The following is a 24684-nucleotide window of genomic DNA, read 5'->3' on the forward strand; positions in this document are numbered from 1 at the left end:
TTGCTGAGGGGGAGCAAACATTTGGCTTCTACCCCCACTTCTGCCACTGTGATGTTCCCTTGTGATCCTGCCTCAGCAGCCACAGGGAACTTGTTCTAGGTAACAAAGCAGTATAATAACAAAGGCAGGATAAAAATGTAGAAACTTGGATCCTTGTTTCCTGCTCTATTACGAGGAAAGGCTGAGGGAGCTGGGGCTCTTGAGCTGGAGGAGACTGAGGGGTGACCTCATTCATGGGGATCAATATGGAAAGGGGGAGTGTCAGGAGGATGGAGCCAGGCTCTTCTGGGTGACAACCAATGACAGGACAAGGGGCAATGGGTGCAAACTGGAACACAGGAGGTTCCACTTAAATTTGAGAAGAAACTTCTTCATGGTGAGGGTGCCAGAGCCTGGCCCAGGCTGCCCAGGGAGGCTGTGGAGTCTCCTTCTCTGCAGACATTCCAACCCGCCTGGACACCTTCCTGTGTAACCTCATCTGGGTGTTCCTGCTCCGGCGGGGGGATTGCACTGGATGAGCTTTCGAGGTCCCTTCCAACCCCTGACATTCTGGGATTCTATTACCTTTCCTCTCTGGAAAGGAAAGCTTTCCAGGAGGAACGTATCTCCAGCTACTTCCCATCTACTAACCCTCCGTGCTCGGTTGCATAGAAGGAACCTCCCAAGTGTTTACCCAGCAAAAAACCATCAGCAGCGATGCTGATAAAGCCGGCACACCCTCGCGGCGGCTCTGCGCATGCGCGGCGCACCTGGCCGGACTACATTTCCCAGCGGCCCCCGCGGGGCCGGTAACAGCGCAGTGCGCGCGGAGCCCGGGCGGGGGCGCTGCGGGGCGGCCCTCGCGCCGCTCCGTACAAAGCGGCGGGGGGAGGGGGCGCTTCCTGTTTGTCTCCGCCGAGCGCAGCGGCGGCCATGGCGGCGGCGGGGGGAGCCGGGCCCGGCGGGGGCGGCCGGCGAGGAGCCCGCGCGGTGGCCACCAACATCCTGGCGCAGCTCCGGCACGGGCAGCTCAGCGGCTGCGGGCTGACGCGGGGGGCGCAGGTACGGGCCCCGGCGGCGCGGCCCTGTGGCGGGGGGAGGCCGCTCTGGCGGTACCTGGGCCGCGGGAGGTGGCCGGAGCGCGGCGGGGGCTCGCTGGGCATGGGGGTCGCGTTGTTGGGGGTTCCTGTGGGGCCGGGCCGAGCTGGGGAGGCGGCGGTGGGCCCGACCCGCCGCCCCTCCTGCCCCCGGGCTCGGGCAGGGCCTGCACGCCCGGCCCGCCTGGCCCCGCTCCGGCCGGGGTTGGGAGCGGGGGTTTAGCGCCCCCCCCCCGCGCGGCCGAGCACCAGCTCGGGGTGTCCGGCCGCTCCTGGAGCTCCGGGCGGGAGGGAGCCCGGCAGGACCTGCTGCCAGTTCTGCTCGGAGGCCGGGGCTGGCAGAGCGGCCTTGCTCCGGATCTGGGGACTCAGGGGCTCCCCGTCCTCTGCCAGCCCGGCGTTGGTCTTGGAGAGATGGCCCCGCGGCCTGGACGGTGGGGTGGAAGGACGTGTGTGTACCTTCGTGTGCCTTTTTTCTCTTTCCCATCCCCCCCCCGTGGGGAGGCTGTGGAGCAGGACAGGCATTTGCAGTGCTATAAAAGAGCCGCCCTCCTCTTGCTTTGGTTGGTAATAGGTGTTGTGGCTTTCTCCTGCAAAGAAAGGAAACTACCTGGAACCGTAATAATGCAGCGTCGAAATTTAAGCGTATTTGATGGACAAATGCAACTTCGTGGTAGCTCAGGGGACCTCTTAGCTCTGAAATTGAGTAGGTTTTATGCTGGTGCTTTTCCATGAAACTGTTCCAGGTCTCTTTCAAATTTGTCATCTTTCCTAGTCGATGATGCTGAGAAATGAAATTAACTCGTTAACCTCGGCTTGTGTCTATCCTGTGCTTATGTTGGCTTTTTAAAGAAGCTGATCATTTATAATGGACTATTAATTTATTTTTGTGAAGAAGAATAATTGGAATTTATTTTACAGATAAAGTGTGAAATGGTGTAAAGACTTGGAAACTGGTGGGTGGAATAAAGAACTTGGAATCAAGTGGTGATTTATTGAGCTAAAGTGTCTTAAAAGGGTTGAAATGAAATAAAAAATGGGATTTCTCTAGGTGGTTTTTATTAGTGCAGATGGCAGTATTTTCCCTCATTAACAAGGATTCTGAGCAATTACTAAGAGAAGAGTTGTTCATCATGGGTGTCCATGCCCCGTTTGGTAGCTGAGATAGGAAAAAGAGCAGGAGGTGTTTTTTTTAACACTTTTGTCCTTATGGTACTGTTTGCTCAGATACTAGTTTGGTTAATACTTAAGAAAAAGCAAATAACTTATATGAATTTAAGCGTGAAATTGTCACTTTTGAAGGAAGTTGTTTCTGGGGATTGTTTTAGGAGTGTGTTTCATACGGCATGTAGACACAGCAGCATGTTGTCTCACTGACTTAGCTGTACACCCTTGTTTGCTCGCTCCTCAACAATGATGGTGATTTAAGTCAGATGAACCTGTAATAACATTGTGCACCAAAGTGGTTTGAGCTATGGTTTGCTTGCAAAATGCAGTGGTGCTGCGTTTTAATTTGGGGCTTTTGTGAATTGTTGGAAATAACTGTTGAAGCAGATGACCAGGCTTTTACAGTAATTGAGGAAACTTCTGCTAGTTATGTTCTCCTTCTCATAATGCCCAAGTTTGAGGTGTTTGTTGTTGCTGGAGTTTTGTTTGTTTTGTTTAACTTTATAAATTTCAGTATCACTGTGCTGCCCTGAAAGACTTAAAGCTTGGATGCCTCGGGCTTCCAGTGTTTCGTAAATGCTGTAGGAATACATTTTAAAATCCTTTAGACTAAGGAGGGGGAAAAAAATCAACTCCCTGAATGATTCTGAATTTTGTAAATTACATGTCTCTCTACTTTACCTTGAAGCAGTTTTTATTTGTAGGCAATCTAAATATAAACCACTTTGATGTAGCTTTTAAAGGAGTACGAGGCATTTTTGGGTGCTTTTTTAAGTTCTGTTTTTTAACGTTTGCAGTTTTCATGCAGTTGATTCCTCAGTAGCAATGTGGTAGCTCTTGCTTTAGTTTCTCAACTCCTGAGAACAGGTCAGATTTCCAAGCTGCTGTGTTGAGGTCTAGAAGAACAAGTTGGGAAAACGTCCTTTGAGTTGTTTCTTCCCATTCTTTTCAAGGAATTTTTGGGTCATATGCTGCACGGACTGCACTGCTGGTATCCCGTGAGGAAAAAAAATCCTTTTCAAGATCTTAATTCAGAGAGATTGGGAAACGCCGTTCCTTGCTGTGGTGTCTGCCATCTCAGTAGTGTTCTCCCACAATGTTGTCGCTGTATTTCAGCATCTGATCTCTGGCAGGCAGTGGGCAGCAGTGGCATTTATTCTTAAACAAAACTTTGCATGCTATTTTTAGGTGATCTCAAGGTCCATTTTTGCATGAGGAAAGCAGGGGCTTATCTTTGAATCAGTAAGGATCATTGTTGACAGGCCTGCATCTGAAAGTTCATCAGTCTGATCTTAAAAGAACATGAAAGTATTTTTGACAGTAACAGCCACCTGAATATCTGGCAGTTTTTAGGCCAGCTACGGCTCTGGAATCTGGATTCTTGTGTGTTCTTGCTGTTCTTGCCTACCAGGAGCCATAGCTTTCTTGCTAGATGGTCTCTTTGGTTTATTATCAATAATAAGAGTGGTGATGGATCAAACATTTCAGTAGATGTTGCCATTATCTGTTGATATATCCATTTTAGCCATATTGGTTGCACCAGCTGCTGCCCTGAATGCATCAACCATTGGCATCAGATTGTGTAACCTTCATCAGGGTTTGCCCTAATACTGAGTACGGAGCGAGCGAAAGGGGCTTTTCAGATATTGGTGAACTAGAAGCAGACCAACTTTCCAGAAGTGACACACATTTTTCTAATGAGGAAGAATATTGCTTGCAAACTGACTGCACACAGGCACTGGAAATAAGAGCTGACAAGGTTTGTGCCGCAGTTCCTTGAAGGCAAAGGAACATTTTGGCTCAGCTGATCAAGCTCAAATCCCCTTAGCAAGAGGGCACACACTTCATCTGCTGCCAACCAACTGTGAAAAGCATGTACATAACAAGAAACCAAAGATATTTAGGTGCAGCTATGTGAATCCTTGTAGACAGAACAGTCTAATAATGGACTAACCAGTGATTTGTTGGCAAACGAGTGTGCTTCTGGTGCCGTCCCAGGAGCAGATCGTCAGCGCTGCTGATGCTCTCACAGGGTTGCCAAGGCTTAGCTGAAACAATCAGAATGGCAAAAAGATAGTCCATTTTTCCAGCTGTATTTCCTGATCTGCTCTCCCTAGGAATAGGTGCTTCCCTTAACATTTTCTGCTTCAGACATCCACATTTCTAGCTCCTACCATTACAGATTATGAAGAGTCCATAGTAGTTTTCTAACTCTGAGAAAATATTTTGTTTCTAATCAGTTTTGTTTCCTCCTTACAACACCACCACCACAAAAAAAAATCACATGAATATAATCCACTTTAGTAGCTCTAATTGTATGGGTCTTAGCAGGCTTATACCTCTTCAGCAGAGGACAGTGAGCGAATACTGGAAAGCCTGGACATGCTTTTTATGTAGCAGGGGCCAGAGCTCTGTTATATGCTAGAAATGCTCAAAAGTGACGGTGTTAGACTTAAGTCTTATTTTGTGTGACTGGAGTAGAAAGAAAACTGCTGTAGATCTGATATTCCTTGCCCGTCTGCTTTTTCCTAGATATCCCTACAGATTTTGCTTTTTTTCAAAATGAATTAAAGAAAAAACCTAGGCAGTTCCAATGAAAAAGTAATCGCTGAGGAGTTAATATAAATTTACATTAGTTGATTTATTTTTTTCTGGGGGTAAGATCATTAATAACTATTATTACTATCTGGTAGATTCTGTAGTGGCTTTAAAGAGCTGCTGGTGTTCAAGATCTGTGTTGGGATTGTTCTGCTCTTGGAAACGCTGTGGGGTTTTGAGATTTGTGAGACCTGTCCTTTGTCTTGGTAGGCTTGCTCTTCTTCCAGTGGCGGTGGGTAGAGCAGTAGGCTGGGACTTGTGGGGATGGTTGACCTGGCTAGAAGTTTTTGTCCTAGGACCCCTGTCCCTGGGTTCGTGCTTTTGAGTCTGCAGGAGAAGGGACTAGTTATGGAGAACAGTTACGGAGAAACACTAGTTATGAGAAACTTGATCGGCACTTTGAAGAATTGAAGTGTGGAGAGAGGCTGGAAATGGATGCTCTTACGCAGGCTTCTCCCAGGCTAATATCACCAGCAGAGTTTCTTTTTAAGGGGCTCTGACGTGTTCTTGATCAGAGCTACACGTGAAAGACCCAGCTGGGGACTGGACAAGTTCACAGCATCTTCCTTGAAACACTTTCCACAATCACCGTGCAAGCCAGAAGTTGTGTTTCTGTAGCATGCCCTTGTGCTCAAGTGCAAACCTGGGGGCAGTGGGCGTTGTTCACCTTGATTGTGGGCTTTATTGTGAAAAGTTGGGTGAGGAAAGAGGCAGCTTAGCCAGACTGCTGGGCGTTTGTTAGCAACTGGAAAGGAAAATATGGTGAAGAGCTGGGATGACAGGGCACTCCCCAAAATACTGAATAATCGCTCTCTTGGCAGTCTATCAGAGATGACTTCCTAGGTTATTACTGTTCAGAGGAAAAATAAATATTTAACCGCGCAAATATTAGTTTCCTGGTTTTTAAAGGTATGGCATGAAAGGTTTGAAGGAAAGGATATGGAAAGGCTTTGATTTTTGTTAAAAATATGTAGAGACCATGTGCTTGCATCTGCTCCTTTAGTTCCATAATCTTGTGCCTCTTTTTCCTCTTAAACTCTCAGAACATTTGAATATATACTTCAAAAGCGGTAATGGAAAATGCTGGGAATGGAAATTCTGCTTTTTTTCAAAGGACTTCCAATCTTGGCTTAATGCATGATTGCAACAAAAAATTGAATCAAGAAGAATTACAGCTGATGCGTCATAGCTGTAAAATCCATCACAGCATGAATTCTTTAGTGCTATGAGGGATGCTTGGGCACCTGAGTCACTGTTTTTGCTTTTTGAAAGATCACAGAAAACGCTTTTAAAACACCCTCCTGTGGTGAGTGTTGAGCAAAACAGCAAAATGTTTGAAGGGTAAAATGTGAAATAAAGGCCTTATCTTATTAGGAAAGTGTAACTCATACTCTGGAGAGCAAAGGGGAGGGGTAGCTTGTGATATTTTACTACTTTTGTGTTCTTGTGCCTTCAGTTCATCAGCAACTATGGGAAGACGTGGAGATGTGTCACCGACCACAGCTTCTAAAAGTGGTGGAGACAAGGTTAGGAAAATCAGAGGTTTATTTTGTAGGGCAGTGAAAATTGTCTCAATGCAGGAACACAAATGGAAAGGAAAATCCTCACTGAAAGGCATTTTGAAGAAATTGTAACTACAAGAGATCTGAGGCCAGTAACAAGTATTTGGGCAAGGTTTGTGACGCGTTTCTGACTGTGTGCAGGGGCAAGGGCACAGAGAATAGAACCACAGAACAATTTGGGTTGAAGGGCCCTTCCCAGCTCCCCCAGTGCCCCCCCTGCCATGAGCAGGGACATCTGCACCAGCTCAGGTTGCTCAGAGCCCTGTCCAGCCTGGCCTGGGATATCTCCAGTGATAGTTCATCTACCACCTCTCTGGGCAACCTGGGCCAGGCTCTCACCACCCTCAGGGGCAACAATTCCTTCCTCAGGCAGAGGGAGGATAAGCTGCTTCCGTTGGAGAGGCTGTGCCTGGGGGAAAGTAGTCGTGGGTAGGAGCAATGGTAGCAAATCCTACAGCAAAGTGGAGGGGGAGAAAGAAAAGGGGAACAGCGCTCATCAAGGGGTGGATTTAGGTAAATATTAACACATAACAATGTGACTTGGTGAAGATTTAGATATTATTCATAATTGTTTATTGACCATTATGTTAATGGATGCTGGAGCATTTTAAAGAGATTTATAACTCAAGAGGAGTAGAAAGAAATTTAAAAGAAATATTTAGATTTGAGTGTACTGTCTTTGTTCAGCCCTTTGTATACTTTCAAGAAAAATTATGCACAGAAGTTGTTTAAACTCTGTAGTAGGAAAGTATTCCTGTGGTGGTTATCAGTCTCGTAAATAATCTCCTGGGAAATCCTGGCCTTTGGGAGACTTTAAAGAGAAAACCACTCAGTCTGCTCTGCAGTCTCGGATGGACTTGATGACGCATTTTTAACTCTGTATTTAAATCCTCTTGAAAGTCTTTGATTGCCCTTCAACGGCCCAGCTAGAGGAGTGGTAGATGGCTGGTACTGGGCCAGTATCTGATCGCAGGGCTGGTGAACAGCATTTGGTAAACTTCCGGTGTAAAACTGCTGTCGTACAGCTGGATTTGGGCTGTGATGTGTTTTGGGAGCTCTGTGCCTGCACCGGAGCAGGTCCGTACCGCTTCTGGAGAGCCACAACATGCCAGCCCCGGCTCTCCTGGTTTGTGATTCAAAACTTGGATGTGTTACAGCAAACTTCTGAGAAATGACTCTGTGGTGTCGTGGCGTTTGTACCAGTTTGGTTTACTGAACCTGGGTGGTAGGGAAGTCTTGCCATGGGTTCTTTTGTTTTCCCACTAATTGGTACTTACTCTGTCTTCTAATGCCAGTAAGGTGTGATGGTTCATAACTCCTGCAACCACCAGGTAGGCCCTTTCTTTTAATTTATACCATTTCCAGCTGGACTTCTGCAACCTCCACTTTTTGCTAGATAGTGTTTAACTTCTCAAGCTTTGTATGTAAGATTTAAAAGACTTTGTCCAGAGCGATTCAGTGAATGAAGAACATTTCTGAGAAGTCAGTGTTGGATTGAGCTTATCCTGCTTGGATGAGACAGAAAAAATGCTGGAGACGGAAGGGGGCCCCCAAAGACCCAGTGCTAATTTTGATGACTATTCAATAACGTCTGCCCAAAAAGAGCATAAAGGAAAGCAACTTTTCTTATAAATGAAAACCATTGACCAACTGCTATTACAGAAATCATGGGATGCCATTTTTCACCAAAATGGTTGTAAAGAAAGACAGCTCCATACAATTTAATTGAATTTTAATCTCTCTACAGAATCAAAAAATCTTTGCACTGGCAAATACTGCCCCACCACAATGGAAATACTCAGAGCCAGAGTAGCCTCCTAACTACAGAAGAGGGACCACAAGCTAGAGCTTACAATGAAACCAAAGACATGCATTAAATCAAGAGAAATAAACTTTTTTTTTTTTTTTTGGGAAGCAGTTAAAAGAAGATGAGAGCAAGGAAACATTTGCCTCATTCTTTCAGAATTTCAGTTCTGAAAGTTTTCTGCAGATCAGCACAAGTGACCATCTCTCAGAGGCTGGGAGAGGGAGAGGAAAACCTACTAGTGCAGAACTGAGAATGGAGATGGATCCTGCCCCAAACCAAGAAGCGTACGTGTGGTTAACAACTGTGGGATGGAGCCCAGGACAAGGTTTTAACATCGATTAGGGGCTTTTGGCCTTTTCTGAGCACACTTGAATGCTGAATTCTGTGCTGTGCTACTGGAACCTGAGATTGCAGCCCATACGTGTCATCGTTGCCCGTGGTATCTTCCACATCAGCTAGAGCCAGAGACTTGGATTCTTTCCCTGGTGTTTTGCTCTGTGTTCTTTGCACTTTACTCAGCAATTAACTCGGTTCCTCCCACCTCTCGTGGGGCTGTGTGTTCCTCCCACACCTGAAATGGGGCAGTGGCTCTTCTTACTCTCTCTGTGCTGGCTGTTACAAGGAGAAATGGAAATTTGTGACTTCAGAGGAGCTGACCCATTACAGTGCAGATGATGAGAAGCCAGTTTGACTTTCTAGTTTCGACCTGCTATTTGTTATGAGAATAGGCTCAGCGGAAGGAACTCGGTGTCATTTTCCAGCAGTGATGGTTGCTGACTCTTATTTGGAAGTCAGAAAACAGAGAAAAGTTAAAAACTTGAGAGTTTTATATGCCATATTTGCTCATGCTGCTTCGGTCACTCCTTGAAGCAAGAAAAACCCGATACTTCAAGAGCCTTGAAATTCTTAGTTATGTACAAATTTGGGTATTGTATCATGGGAGGAACTCTTAAGTATCTGAGAAGCTTCAAAGAAGAATGACCCATAGCAGCTGATTTTGCCAGTCTGAGTTTTCATGTGCTTGTATGAGTTTTCTGGTCTTCCTGTATGCCGTCTAACAGGCAGAGAAAAGGGTTAAATTCTCAGTCAGAAATTAGGGTATATTTGCGTGTAATTGTGTAATCAGGAATCGAATGGCTCTTTGGAATTGTACACTGAGGTGTATTTGAGAAGGATGTCTTGGCTGAAACAATAAGACACAAAATTTCCTGGCTGTTAACTATTAACAATGAAGGCTGGAAGGAAACAAAGCAAGTTAACCCCAGAAAAGTCTGGGGAGTGATACATACAGAATGAGAACGGCTTAGAGGTTTAGACCTGGCAGTAAGAGAAAATCCACGAAGGTCGTATTGAGATGCAGTTTTGCTGGCCTGAGGATTGAGGTTTTTTTCCCGAATTTGTTTTTTTATTTGGAGGGCATGTAAATATTTTGTAAAACCAGCCAGAAATCCTTCTGACTGTAATTATTGTTGTCTGCCTTGCCTTTCTGTACAAGAATAAGTCCCTATTTCTGTGTAACTTCATCTAGGTGTTCCTGCTGTGGCAGGGGGATTGGACTAGATGATCTTTTGAGGTCCCTTCCAATCCCTGACATTCTGTGATTTCAGGGTTGGTTCTTAAGGAAGGGGGTTAAATTTTGGTCAGCATTGACTGGAAGATGAACTTTAATGAAAAACTCCTCCTTTACTGCATCTGCTGGCAGTAACCTGGAAGCGTTCAGGCTTCAAAACATCTTCTGTGGATTCTAAGCAGAACATTTATTACCCTCGTGTTGCTACTTCATATTTTTTCAGGTGTAAAATATAGCGGTGAATATTGAGAAATTCTTTTTTATGTTTTGGGGAGGAGGAGGAAAATTGGAGAAAGCTTTGCACAAATGTAGTAGCAAATGCTAAGGTGTGTTTTGTGGTTGCAACCTGCTTCCCAGGGGATAATGCCACTGTCGTTCTACTGATGTTGTTCTCTGTTTATAAGCCGACCAAGACTACGGAGGAAATTTTCACTGGATCTTTGATAAGTTCATCTGGAATCTGCTTGTAAATCTTAGTGGTTTGGGTCATTGCTATGATAACTAATGACTTCAGGGACTTGACTGACTCATTACTGGCTGAATGTGATGAGTAATTAAGCCTTTCCATCTTTAGTGTTGTGTCTACCTTAGTCTAGTGTAGATTTTGGTAGTGTCGAGCACCCATTTCCTCCTTCAGTGACCTGTCAATAGAGTTCTACCAATGGAATTATTTAGAGACTAACGTGTTCCCATTTTAAAATATTTGATGAATATAAAAATATGCAATGAGGTTAAGTACTCTAAATGATAACAGCTGCTTTAAGCCTTGTAAGCTTAAGACACTTCGACCATCTGTAAAATTCTGCAGCTACCCGTCCTGGATAAATTGCCCCGTGGAAGGAGGTACTGGATTTCATAATGGTACTCTCTACAATAAACTATTTTTCTGTGATATTCTGATACTTACATTTTGGAGAGGTGATAAGGGTGTTTTCCTGGTTGTGAAGCATTGGATACATGGGAATTATATTCTTTGTTGCAGATCACAGAGGCCTTGTTAAAAGAAAGAGATAAACAAGCAAAATGGAATGGGATTCCCTTACTGCTGCAAAAGCTGTATGAACACAGCCACCCAAACAGCGACTTCTCCCAGTGCCAAAGCATCTTAAAGGTACTGTCTGCACTGTTCTTCCCGAAAGCTATGGGTTATTTTGTTGTTGCTTTCTGTAAAGTCTACTGTGATCATATTCTAACTAATTTTTGAAACTGTTGGCGTGATAATATCTGTGAATTGACTGGTAGATAAGAGCTAGGAATGAATGTAATTTGTTAGATCACCCAGATAGCTGGTTGTGTTTATACTGATGAGCGGTTTTCTCTTTGAACTCTGGTTTTTTTTTGGTTTTTACTGCACGCAGGAAATATCTCCACTTCTTTCAATGGAAGCCATGGCATTTGTTACAGAAGATAGAAAAGCTGCTCAAGAGTCAACTTTCCCAAATACATACACATTTGACTTATTTGGAGGAGTCGATGTAAGTGCGTTTTTTCAACAATACAAAAGATTTCTGCATGATAGTCATACCACTGAGAAATCTGTGAGGTCTTTGAGACTTTGAAGCTTCTGAATGCAAGCTACGGAATTACTCTACCCATTTATGTTAAGCATTAGAAGGTATTGATATACATAAGCATTCCAAGGTATTATGTCATCAAAAGTGAGGTGCTTCTTCTTATATGATATGGAAGACCTGACTGTTTCTTCAGATAGTCTGTTTTTAACTTTAAAAAGGTGGGTCCTCTAGATTCTCAATGAAAACTGTTGCAAATGTTTTCTAGTTGTGAGATGAAATACTGCAGTACTGACAATTCCAGTAACCACTGAAGGTTGTGTGGTGGTTTTTTAAGCGCACTGGGCCACTCTCAGCCAGGGTGTCTGTGTTTATTGCTGGCATGGGGTGCTGACTACTTCACCCGTGGAAAGGTTTTTAAACAGAATTGCAAGGTTTCTGTAGGCTTCCTGGCAATTTGTCTTTTTGTTTATTTGTTTTAATTCTACATTACGCAAATACCCAAGTTTGCTCAATCTGATGGCGATAGACTCTGGGATTGTAGCTTTCGTTAGAAATGTGTGATTTGTATTTTTCCAGTGAACTGATTGACACTTTCTTCCTGTGTGGGTTTTTTTTTTTTTTTAATTTGGTCTGACTAAACAGTGTCTTTGCTACTTCTCTCTTGTTACATTTTACTGAAATAAAACTTGTATTTAGGTTATGTTGATTTGAAATTAGCACCAGTTTAGTTGCTAGTATCCTGCCAACTGAGGACAAAAGTCTTCAGCTATCCAAGCAGTTTAGATCATTGTATGAAAATGTTCTAAATTTTCCTTGTTTTTAAAGGGTAATAGCTATACTTCCCATAGAAGTGCTTTTAACATAAGAATGCACAGAAACCGTATTTACATTTCATATTAAAATAAGTATGTGTGTTGGGTTCATGTGAAACTACATTCTTTGCAGACTCAAATTCTTTAAAACTTGCCAGTGGGAGATTGTTTTATACAACTGTTATTATTTTTTCAGGGTAAATACAAGTATTTTTTGTCAATGTAATTTTGATGCTGTTGGGATTTTGATTGTAGAGCTTCCATTATTTGCCTGTGACTTCAGCAGAGACAGGACTAAGTTTGGTTTTGTCACTGATAAATTGATTGGTTACTTGTATCCCAGTGATTATTCCTTTAATTCTTTACCTTGTTGTTACAGCTTTTAGTCGAAATTCTCATGAGACCAACTCTTATTACACAGAAAAAGAAACAGAAAAGTAAGTTAATGAATGTTTTATCTTCTTTTCATTCTTGCCTTGTGTCTCTATCCGACAGAAATTATTCTATTTTTCTGTCACTCCCTTTCCATACCAGCAATTTCCTGTTCCTAAATGAATCATTGGTTTCTTTGTTCTCTGCAGCACTGAATTGCGATGGGATTTAGGATAGTCACCTGTTGGGAAGCACAGCTTGGGAGGATTCGTGCACTCAGCATAACATTATTTCTCTCAATGCAGTAAATCCGCAATCACTGGAAACTTTTGTTGTTACTGTGGCTATAGCTACACTTAACGATTATTGATAATAAGCCACAAAATATTTTTTATGGAACAGGAGTTAAAGTGATTGCGAGGTAGTGAAAAGCATGCCGTTTGCCTCATGTAGGCACAGTGGCTTCAAATTTCCAAATTGCTCCAAGGAGGACTTGCCAATGGGGTGCAGCAGCTTCAGTGCAACTTTCCTGCTGGAGCAGCTTTAGTTTAATGTTTTCACTTTTCTTCTCTCTGACTCTGCTGGTTCCCCGAAGCCTCTGAAGAAAGGAAATGTCCTGGTGTGCTCCATGCCTGTCAGCCAGGGAACTTCAAACATGAACTTGGGCTAGAGGCAGCTGATGGATGTTTGTACTGAAAACTTAGTTTAAATATTCAAATGCTGGAGTAAATCAGATTGAAAGCTTTTCTATGAATTTCTGATGCTGCTTGGAGAAAACTGTGTGAACTGTCCTTTTTGTTTTTCCCCCCATGCTTAATAATTGGAGCAAATGTGTCTTTCCGCAGTTTCTTATATTGACAAATTTTGAGTTGATTTTTGATATTTTTCCAATACTACTGTCTACACCCCTGTCGTCGTCTTCTGTGTGTGACTAAGAAGTGCACTAGACCACAAGTGCATCTCTTTCTGTGGTCCTAGGCAGCGCTGACAGTAATTTTGGAAGAAAGCCTGTGAACAGGTCAGGTACAGAGTGTTCCTCTGGTTTCTGACATCCAAGGCATTTGCACATAGGCTCTGAGCTAGCAGTTAGCTTGAAATTCTCACCGGTGTATAGCTAGTGAATATGTTTTCTGTTTTGCAGTAAGCGATGACCTCATCAAGGACTGTTTAAGCATACTGTACAACACGTGTATATGTGTAAGTACAACTGCTGTGGAACAGTGTTCTTCTGCTGGTCATGTTTTACTTAAGACAACAAACAGACTTTTTTAAGCATAATTGAAACTTACCCTGAAACTTTCAATTAAAATTCCTTCAGTTAAATATAGGATTGCCCTATATTTTGATGTGTTACTCAATTTATGTTTTTTAACCACATAGTCAAGTTTAAATCCTCTTGTTTGGATCTTTCTGTACCTGTGTTTCCATAGAAAAGCCATGTCAGCCTTTGTTGTATTCAAACTAGTTTTGTTCAGTAGCAGTGCTGGCAAAATATTTTAAGTTTAATCCTGCAGCTTCTTCAGGGCCTGAAATATCAGTTCAGTTGCTGGCAGATCAGGTCTAAGGAAGACACTGGCTTAAAGACCTATTGAAATACCTGGCTGTTAAAATTCTGAAGCTAAAAGTGTGTGCCTCGTATTATACATGCAGGGAACATCCAGAGGATTGTTTACTTAATCATATATTTTATCATGTCATAATCTAGGAGCATTGTTTAGCACAATTTTTTATAAAGGCACTTACTGGCTTGGTGCTCCTCCAAAGACATCAACCTGATCTTGAGAGTGTAAGTCTTAATAGATCATGTTCTCACTACTAAGTATCTGTACACATGAGAGGGGGAAGAGAACACTTTTTCCTTACGTGATTGTTTCTTTTTTAGCTACAGGTAGTGCAACTTTTGCTAATTGTAAATAGTGTGACATGATAAGAAACAAGTTTGCAATTTATAGACTAGCTGCTGTTTTAATGCACTTCAGTATGATGGGACTGTCTTAAATGAGAAGTGTTCAGGATCACAGAAATGTGTGTGCCATATTAAGCGTTCTTATGTGTAAATATTCAGGCAGTGTCTGAGCTAGTCTAGTTGTGTGAGCACTGGTAATGTGTCAGTCATATCAAATAGACAGCTTTAGGACAAGAGGAAATGGCCTCACGTTGCACTGGGGAGGTTTAGATTGGATATTGGGAAAAAATTCTTCCCGGAAAGGGCTGTTGGGCATTGGAACAGGCTGCCCAGGGCAGTGGTGGAGTCACCATCCCTGGAGGGGTTTAAAAGGTGTTTAGACGAGGTTCTTAGGGACATAGTGCTAGAGTTAGGTTGGGTTATGGTTGGACTCGATGATCCTGAGGGTCTCTTCCAGCTGAAATGATTCTATGATTCTATGAAGTGGTAAGGATGTAGTTTTAAGTTACATTTAATTCCCGAACAGGCTGGCCGTGCTCTCAGCAGAGATCAGAGCATGAAAGCTGGCCTTGATGAACACGAGTTTGTGCTTTAGCATGATGTTTGCGTTCATCACAGAGTTCATTAAGGCCAATGCTCAGTTCTGGTTGCTCAGACTCTGCCCAGCTGTGAGCAATGCTAGAGCTTAGGAGGAAACCAGGGACTACTCTACACAGCATGGACCGGAGCTGGTTCCAGTTTGCATGGGAAAGCAGAGACAAGCCTCTCTGAGGTATTTCCAGACGTGCGGTGTTCAGTTTTGATCGAGGCAAGTAAACAACTGCCTTGAGATGAAGCGTCTCATCCTGGAGCCTGTAGTTTTTGCACGCATCATGTTAACTTCAAACAAGTACTGGAACTAGTTTTGGTCACCATAAACACAGTGTTTCCTGGTTTCAGGAATAGTTAATTCGATAACATATTGTTTCTAAGACTGTCCTGCATGTGCTGTGTGAGTTGTCAAGGTTGACTCTGGGTCTGCTTTCTAGACGGAAGGAGTCACAAGGCGACTGGCAGAAAGAAATGACTTTGTGTTGTTCCTGTTTACCCTGATGACAAACAAAAAGACATTCCTACAAACTGCAACGCTCATTGAAGATATCCTGGGAGTCAAAAAGGTTAGTTACTCATTTCTTAATTTCATTTGTACAGTTTTGAAGGCCAGTAAGAGGGAAGGCAGCTGTTTCTTTGAAGAGTTCCTGAAGATAATCACCTAAGCTAGCATGCTCACTTCTTGTAACTTATTTGAAACCTGACTGTTTACAGTGCTCATTAACTTCAGTCACATTTCATACAGAAGCCAAATTACGCATGTTATCGTACTCGTAATGCTTTTGCATGGATTGCAGAGGATGATGGGGTGACTACCTACCTGTCATTAAAGTACAACCAGTGTTTCAGATAAAGAAAATGAACTTCATAAATTCTTCTGATTACACTTCAAATATTTTAGAAGGCTTCCTGTGGTTGTCTCTTACCTTGGGGTTTGTCACCTCTGAGAAGTTGTGGGCTGGGGGAACAGTGCACTTGTGTCTTCTGCACAAATTCTTTTTTTTTTAACTTGCTTGCCAGCATCATTACAGCTTAGTGCCCTGCTGTGATGCAAATAAAATATTAGATGTGTAACCTTGGGAAAACCCTAAATAAAATGTGTCTATGTACATTTTGTGGCGAGGGTCAGAATTCTGTTATTGGTGGGTTGTTTTTTTGGGGTAAAGTTGAGGATGATGTACTTCCTGAGATAGAAAACCAGCTTAATTTGTCTGAACAGAAATGGTTTTGGTTTTGTGTTTGTGTGTTTTTTGTTGTGGTTTGTTGTTGTGGGGTTTTTTTCTTTTTCTAGAAACTGTTTTCAACATTTTTAGTATCTTCTGATGAAAAAGACTGACATGTGGGTTTTTTTCTTCATTTCTTGTCTGTGAGAATACAGAGAGAAATGGAAAACTGAACTTAAGCTTTGTAATACCTAAATGCAATTTGTCTGTCAAATAAGTTTTTGTTGTTGTGTTGTGGTTTTTTAAAGTGCCCAAAATTTGACTTAAATACTTAATCTTTAAAGGATGGATATCTACACTTCTGCAGTTGATAAATATAAGTGACACCACTTATAAATCACAGATTTTGTTCAGGCTCTTTGCTTTTCACTGCCTGTTTGATTCTCTTCTTCTAATATTGAAATAACACTCAGATCTCACCAGGGAAGAGCTGTAGCCAAAGCCTTCAGGCTGTGTCTGTGGTCCCTTATTGAACATCATGTGTGATTTACTCGATGTTGCCTCCTCCAGGAAATGATCCAGCTGGATGATATTCCCAATCTTGCAAGCCTTGTGTCCAGTTTTGATCAGCAGCAGCTTGCGACCTTCTGCAGGATCCTGGCTGTTACAATTTCTGAAGTCGACCTGGGAAGCGATGACAAGCACACGCTTCTTGCCAAAAATGCCCAGCAGAAAAAAAACTTGGGTCCTTCTCGAGCTGAAATTAATCAAGGTAATTGTTACAATGTGAGCAAATGCGGAAGAATCTCAGCAGTGTGTACAGTTTCCCTCTTCTCAATGTCACATCCCTAGCACGTGTTTCTGGAGGATACTGTAAGCATTCTGTCTCTTATAAAGCATTTTTCTGTATTCACTTCCCTCCAGCAGTTTACTGGAAACAATCTTTTCTGTTAATGAAACTTTGTAGCTTTCATTTGGTGTTGGTAATTAGGTGAGCTAATTTCTGTCCTTTCAGCCCTCTCTGATGAACTGAGTGGCTTAAAATAATTTGGTTTGTTTTCTTATCCTTCAGTCATTTCTATGACCTTCCCTTTAGCAAGTCTCAGTAATTCTGTGACCTCTTTAAAATATGGATTCCTGAACTAAAACTGCAGTCAACGTGGTTGCTGTTGGAGCAGTTCCTTCTCTGATTTTATCTGACATTGTCTGTCTTTATCAACATGAAAGTGTGTTTAATATTAATCAGGTCACCCACACTTAACCACACCAGCCTTGGAAATCTGTGGGTCCAATCTCAATTTTAACTTTGAGCACAGTGCAGGTTCCCTTATTTTGCTGAGTACTTCTCAAATGCAGAAGTCTTGCCTAGAAGGGTGAGCGTGAATTTGAGAGATTTAGAGTACCCTCAAATGTAAGATCTGCTGTCTTCAGCTCTTAGTATGGTGAAAAGCTTTTGGGCTTTTGAAGTAGATGTTTGCTTAAGCCCATGCCAAACAATGTTGGGAAGTGCAAAAAAGGGGCTTGGAGCTGGATCTCCCGTCTTCTAACATTTTATCTTAGCCATGAACAATTAGCTCCATTTGTAACCACCTCTACAGCATCCGGTGAGAGATGGATAGCATAATCCAGCAGGCAGAAGCTTGGAAACTTTAAAGGGAGCAGTATTGTCTTCTGCCCTATGATCGCCAGAGCTTGCTTGTAAAGAGCAATGGACAAATATTTGTAGGTGTGAGTACAAAGTTTAATTTGAATTAGTTGAACTTAATAAGCTTGGATCCCACAGAACTGATCTTAGCCAAGCAAATGTTTAAGTAATCATGTTTTGTTTGCAGAATTAGAGACTGTGTCTAAGACTGGAAAACATATTCCATTGCAAAAACTTCATCATGGAGCTTATTTCAGAGGTGGTACCAGAGAGCAGAATCTCACAACTTTGTCACATACTGTTCACAGCCAAATTCTTTTTCCGTTTCTACTTTATCTGCAAGTGCGTAACGGAGACTTAGCCATTTATCTATAATGAATAGATCCTATAATTAAGTTATTCTGTGAAACTTTTATGATAAAATGCAGCTCCTAGCACCTCCCCAAGCATTTTGCAGACCAGCAACTTCTGTCCTTGAACAATTAAAACCCTCTAACTTGGGGCTGCTGTCACGTGTTCCCCATCAGTTTTGCTCCATAGTGAACTAATTCAGGTAACTAGTACTTAAAAAGCCAACAGCTTTCCGCCTGGCTACTGAAGTGAGCTCGTTCAGTTTGCTCTGACACAAACACCGGAGGAGGTAAAATGAAGGAGGTGGCATTGCAGAGAGGAAGGGGGAGGTGGAGCTGCCCCCTTCCAAGCGTAGCTGCCTTATTTCTGCCAGCTTAATTTTCAGCCAGATCGGTTCCTTGATATTGACTTCCTGTGAACTAGAAAACAGCGGTGCCAGGAAAATTGAATTGTCCAGAAATAAATAGGGTAGGATAGAACTAATATTTTTCCAGTGTAAGTCCAACACAAACCCACTGAACACTGATTGAATTATGCCTAGGATATGTGCACTCTCTTCCAGTCCTTAGTAGGAGAGTGTACCAACTTCGTCCATCCTTGGATCTTTTTAACTAGATGGAATTTGTTTCGTTGTACTCCATTACTAACGTAGATGCTTTGTTACCTTGTGGTATAGAGGATTCGATGACTGTGGTGATCTTAAATTGTAATAAAATCATTTTTCTTTTTTAGCTACACTTTTGAATATTCCAGGCTTCATTGAGCGATTGTGCAAACTGGCCACACGGAAGGTGTCTGAAACAACAGGTACTTCCAGCTTCCTCCAGGAGCTGGAGGAATGGTACACTTGGCTGGACAACGCGCTGGTCCTGGATGCGCTGATGAGAGTGGCGAACGAAGAGGCAGAACAGAGCAGTACAGGTGTCTGGTTTGCATTCCTCTAGCCACCGTTAGCTGATGCACATCTTAACCTTGTTGTTTTTCCTTTTAACTGGTGTTGATTCCCCATTTCTTGCACAAAAGACCAACATGTCAGCATTCAGGTCTGACTCCCGTTTTGTTCTCATGTAGCAAAAGTTCTCGTATTAGCAAAAGTAAATGTCTCAAGGCAAACTGTGCCCTTTGCTCACCTAGGTAACGATGGTTGCACTGTACATCCTTAGCACTAATCTCCCCTGGAGTGACAAAAATACACACAACTGACTTAAGTGACTTTACTGGCATCTTGCTCTAAAACTGAAGCTGATGGCTTTAGGTCCAAATAGTTCACACCAAGCAAACATTCCCTTCTTTGAACAGGAATGGTAGATCCAGCAAATTTAAATAAGTTCGTGGGGAAAAAAAAATTTTCCTGATGAGCATATAGAAGTGTTAATATAGCCTTATGAAAGTGCTTTGAAGCAAGCACCTGGTTTATTTCTTCACCTTTCGATGTTACAAAAATGCAGTGTATGTCGTAGAATTCAAAGTGTACTTGGTATTGAAGTAGAATTATCCCAGAATTTTGGTATCTAAATCTTTGCTTCTATGCTTCTTTGGAAAACTTTCTTCCCTATCCAGCTTCATTAGTTTTGTAGCTATTAACCATTAAAACTTCTGAAAATACAGAAAAAAAGAAATATATTAATGCTTCAACAGCATCTCTCCCATACCTTTATGCACAAGAACTTGGTGGAAACTGGAGAGTGCTTGGTATTGTGGAACAAAACTCAAAAGGCAATTTTGCTGAGGTGAAACGTGCCCAGCCCCAGCTCTTGACCCACACCACCAGTTACCAAGCAAACCCAAATGTATTTCCTAGAATATGGCCTCGGTCTCCAGAGGCTTTCGGCTTAGGGACTTCTGACTCAGAGGTGGTGTCGATGCTTTTCAGCCTTTGATGGTTTCCTTCTTTTGTGTGTTTGCCTGGTTCCTGTTTCTTCACAGGCGTTCAAAAAGCATTCACATTAAGCTGTGGCTGGGCAGTTAGTTGCTTAGTTATGTATTGTGCAGAGACCCAGCTCCTTTGGAACTGCAACCTGCAAGTTTTGCTGTGTCCTTGCTTACTTTCTCTGTGTCACTCGTGATTTCTGTCATGTTTTTTCCACTTGCATTCAAGGCATGTTCTATCCTATTTTTGGCCTTAACAATGTCATTCTAGATAGGGCTATGAAAATTATTTAACCATAACCTATGTATATTGGTACTGAGGTATGAAATTAAAGTAGTTTAATAGTAAATGCTTCTGATAATCTCACCTCTACTTTTATTACCTTTTCTGCCATGTCCTTTCTGGTGCCTTAGTCTGTTAATTTATATAGCTGATCCTACTTGTTTTAGGTAGATGACACCATTTACCCTATTATGAAAATAAATAATTTAGAAGATAAAATTAATTTTTTAAAAGTTCCAGCTATATTTTTTTCTTCTTCCTTAGCGTTTAATTTAAATTGGTTATTTGTTGCATGTCAGTGGTTTTAGTTGAGAAGAAGATTCAAGCAGACGTGCTGGTCTTATATCTGCAGTGTTTTGGTGTAAAAAATAAATAACTGTAACAAATCCTTTCCTGTTGAAGCTGCCTCGGTCTCACTCACATCTTTGCCATCTTGTTCAGAGTCTTCGGATGAAAGTGGATTGGCGAACACCTCAACGCGAACACAGCTTCCACAGTCCATGAAGATCATGCACGAGATTATGTATAAGCTGGAGGTGTTGTATGTTCTCTGCGTGCTGCTCATGGGGAGACAAAGGAATCAGGTGAGCACTTGGCAACGCTCACACATGCACAAGTGGATGCGTCTTTAGACTTAAATGCTCATCGATTAGGTCTTGCACACAAAACCATGAAGGGCAAAGCTCGAGGCACAAAGGCGGGAAAATCCCATCCTTGCAGCGATGCCCAAACAAGCAGGCAGCGTTTCATCATGGAAAACCGGAGTGAGCCACTGCTCAGGGTTTGGTACAAGTTGTGCTGACCGGGGCTGGTTGGTCCCTGCAGAGCTGCTGCTCTGGTGCAGGAGGATGCGTCCTGGGTGATGGGTCCTGTCTCTCTGGTGAGGAAGCGTGTGGATGTACCTGGATGCAGCAGGAGCTGCAACCAGGAATTCTTCCCTCTCCTGGGGCACTGGGATGGAGCCACTTCATGCCTTCCCCTTCTTCAGCTGCTTTCACTTTTGAAATTCTCTGCTGTGATTTGTGAGTGGGTGATTTTTTTGCGGTAGGTTCCCTTTCTCAGCTGAGCAAGGTGTTAAACTCTCAGCTGGAAGGATACACTTTGGTGCTGTCTGCACTAGGCACTGCCTAGAAATGCCACTTCTCTGTTCCTTTTTGCATTTCTTGCTTTCAAAATGAAAAATAATATTTTCCCTGCCTCACATAAGCTTATGAAGAACCAGTCACTGCAGTTTGGCTGTAGTTTGATTTGAACAGCTTATTAGGAAAAGAAAGGCAATCCGTTGGTGTAGTTTTGAGAGGTTTCCAACACTAGCATTCCGCTCAGTTCAGCAGAGCGGCTTGGAATAGCAGGGGCATTTGGATGCCCTAGAGACTGGGAGGATCAAATTGTTTTGAGTTGTTGAAGGGCTTTTGTATTAGGCAAGAGTAACTGTGGTGGGGGGCTGTTGCTTGAGCACATTTCTCTTGAGTATTTTGTTCTTTGCTAGTAACCTCACACTGCATAGGAGTCACAAATACTACAGGCAGGCTCTTAAGTCTCTTAATCTGAGTTTAAAATAGAAGTGTCTTTGTAGTATGGTCTTGAACATAACTAACCTGTTCTCTGAACCTACAAATGGATCCTTAGCATTAAAAAGAAATAGATTGTGTATTGCCAGAGGAAACTAGCAGTTCTTGCAGAAACCACAATTACTACCATAAGAAACTCATAATCCTGTTGTCATTCCTTTTAGAAGTACTGTTTCTTTTGAGCATAAATAAAAAAAAAAAAGAAGCTCAAGACATAACTGGAACTACCAGAATATGGATCTGTTAGCAGGACTTCATTTTCCATTGTATCAAGTCGGATAATTCATCCCTGCCTGATTTCACCACAGGAATGCAGTTTTATAGATACCACAGACACTCCTTGCAGCTTGCGCTCATTTTGCTGCTGCCTGTTTGGGGAGCTGAGGGTGCTGGTTTCCTTACGTCCCTGGGTCAGTTCTAGTGCCACGCTGCCAAATGTGACAAGGTAGAAAGTACGTTGCTGAATCAGCTAGCTTTAAAGCAGACTTTTTAAAAAATTTCCTGGGAAAACAGCTTTTTATTCTGCCTCTGCCACTGCTTCGTCCACACAAATGGGGAAACTGTCTAAGGATAAAGCTGGCAGGCAGTTCACTTGTTCTCCAGGGCTGATTCAGGACTGGAATTGAATTCTTGAAAGATTTATTTCATTCCTACTTTGTCTATATGCCACCCTTTTTGTAAAATCCACTGCCTTTGAAACACGTGATAAATCCTTCATTCCTTAATCTACATAAACCTTTCGAAGACTTGTGTGACATATGTGAATCCATTCCCCTTCTGAGAAGCCATCAGATTAAGAACTGGAGCTGAGCTGTTCTACCTGGAAACTCCAACATGCAGGGAACAGCAGTGTCTGCAATAGCGCTCTCACTGACAAGCCTTTCAGCTGCTTGATGGCATCTCTTTTTCTGGGGAGGAATAAAAGCACAGGATCTGTGATATTGGTCTTCCAGTCTGAGCAGCCAAAGGTCTTACTGGTTTTATATTGGAGTAATTTTACATAGAATTTCTAAAGGGCATCACAAACCTCCTTCAGTCCACTGCGATCATCAACATAATGGTCTGGCATTTGAAGCATGATGCAGCTTCCTAACAAATTCAACCTGTTGCTGAGTGTTTACTGTAAATCCTTGGTTTAAACTTGACTGCTGACTAACTTGCATAAATTGAGAACTTGGCTCTTACCTGCTGCCACGTTGGGGATAAACGGTGTTTCACTGCAGACCTGTATCTGCTACCTTCTCATTATGGTCACACCCTAAATTACGCTCCTTATAGATTTTTCTAGGCTGTCTTGCACATCCGTATCGTGGTGAAAGGCAATCAGCTGACTTACTTGCTCCTGCTGTAGGGAGTCAAACTGCATGCGATAAAAAATCATAACAGTTTTAGTACTGAGAAAGCAGTAGAGCAATTTATGTGAAGCTGGGCAGCAACAGGAAAAAATAAAAGGAGTTTGAAGGATGAACATAGAGCAGGGATGGTCTTGGCAGCCACAAGCTGAGTAGTTGTAATGAGTTTGGGGTCTGGGAGGGAGCGCGTGCATTGCATACAGTGACTGTGACTCAGTGGCTTTGTCATGCAGCTGTCAGGTGAGAACTTAGAGTTAAGCAAACTAAAAGTAAACTGAAGACACTTGAAATCAGGGATGAATCATTTGGAATAAACACATTATGCTTGGTGTGGAAAGGAGCAGATTCACGAGTTAAAATGCTGAGCGTAGATTTACTCCTCCTTTAGCGAGGGGCTGAGGCTCTTGCAGGCAGCTCACACACTTGGGTTCATCCTGTTGTGTTTGTGCCGTGCTGGCCACTGAGGGATGGGGACTACAGGCAGTGCTTTGTTCGGACGGCTTCCTCAGAGCTGTTTTAGTTGGAGGCTTGTGACTAGATCAAAGTTGTGAGAGCATTTTAAAGTAAGGGAGCACCGGAGGAGTCCAAGCTTTACAGTCTGTCTGGGTAGTAGGGGAAGGTTGGTGGCTACAGCCAAGAGCAAAGCACAAGGCCATCAGCTACACCGCGAACATGAATAAGAATTAAAACCTCTAAAATAGCCTTGGCTTCAAATCTTTTTGATTCATTCAGGTATTTGAGGAAATAGAACAAAATGGAGTGATCTGTTTGAAATACTGCTAGTTACGATTCTGTATCTTGGGGGTGACCTAGGTTATCGTTTAGGTGACTTGATTTTAAGGAACGTGTCCATTACTGGTTTGGGCACTTAATTTTTACAGCATGTTGGACTTCCCAGTCATGCATGGGTTTAATTTGCACTTTGTCTCCAGGGACAGTGCTTGTCATATGCCTAGAGCTGATGTGAGTCCCACTTTGTATTTCTCCTGTTCTTCATCTTCCAAATTGCTTACATCAGAAGTGTCAAAACTTGAGCTGAAGGTATTTAACAGCTGTTGATACCAAAATTATCAGCTTTTTTACATGAGTAACTCTATAGCCCGTTTCAAACATATCGTGATGTACCATGTCCTAGCTTGGCAGGCAGATTGATAAATAAACCTGGGTAATTTGGTGTTTTCCTCTCTTCTGAGCATTCTCTAAAGAAGTTCAACTTCTTCTGAACCTGAAGGAGCAGCCCTTGAACTGCAGCATGGTTGTGTTACTGCTGGGCTCTGCTTTGCTCAAAACTCCTGCCCACGTCACTTGAACAAAAGCAATATTGTTAGTTTGTGTTTTCAGAGGACTAGCTCAGCTTCAGAAAGGCAAAGGGTGCTCAGTGAGTGACTGGCAGCAGAATGTTCTCGGCTTAGTTTTGTAATATGTAGAAATTTGCTATAGATGGATTTTCGATGTGCTGTAAGTGCTCTCCTGAT

At 42.6% G+C, this 24684-nt stretch overlaps 1 protein-coding gene across 1 annotated transcript in view; it reads left to right on the plus strand.

Annotated features, from left to right (window-relative positions):
• Positions 1 to 912: 912 nt before the first annotated feature.
• Positions 913 to 24684, plus strand: part of TRPC4AP (transient receptor potential cation channel subfamily C member 4 associated protein) — a 36632-nt gene continuing 12860 nt past the window's right edge. The window contains exons 1-9 of the mRNA XM_065645984.1: positions 913 to 1041; positions 10763 to 10891; positions 11139 to 11255; positions 12486 to 12543; positions 13620 to 13675; positions 15413 to 15541; positions 16709 to 16910; positions 18867 to 19055; positions 20728 to 20870. Coding sequence (XP_065502056.1) covers positions 913 to 1041; positions 10763 to 10891; positions 11139 to 11255; positions 12486 to 12543; positions 13620 to 13675; positions 15413 to 15541; positions 16709 to 16910; positions 18867 to 19055; positions 20728 to 20870 — 1152 coding nt within the window. The remainder of the gene's footprint in view (positions 1042 to 10762; positions 10892 to 11138; positions 11256 to 12485; positions 12544 to 13619; positions 13676 to 15412; positions 15542 to 16708; positions 16911 to 18866; positions 19056 to 20727; positions 20871 to 24684) is intronic.

The sequence above is a fragment of the Caloenas nicobarica genome, chromosome 15 (assembly GCF_036013445.1).
Source record: "Caloenas nicobarica isolate bCalNic1 chromosome 15, bCalNic1.hap1, whole genome shotgun sequence".
Taxonomy (NCBI): Eukaryota; Metazoa; Chordata; class Aves; order Columbiformes; family Columbidae; genus Caloenas; species Caloenas nicobarica.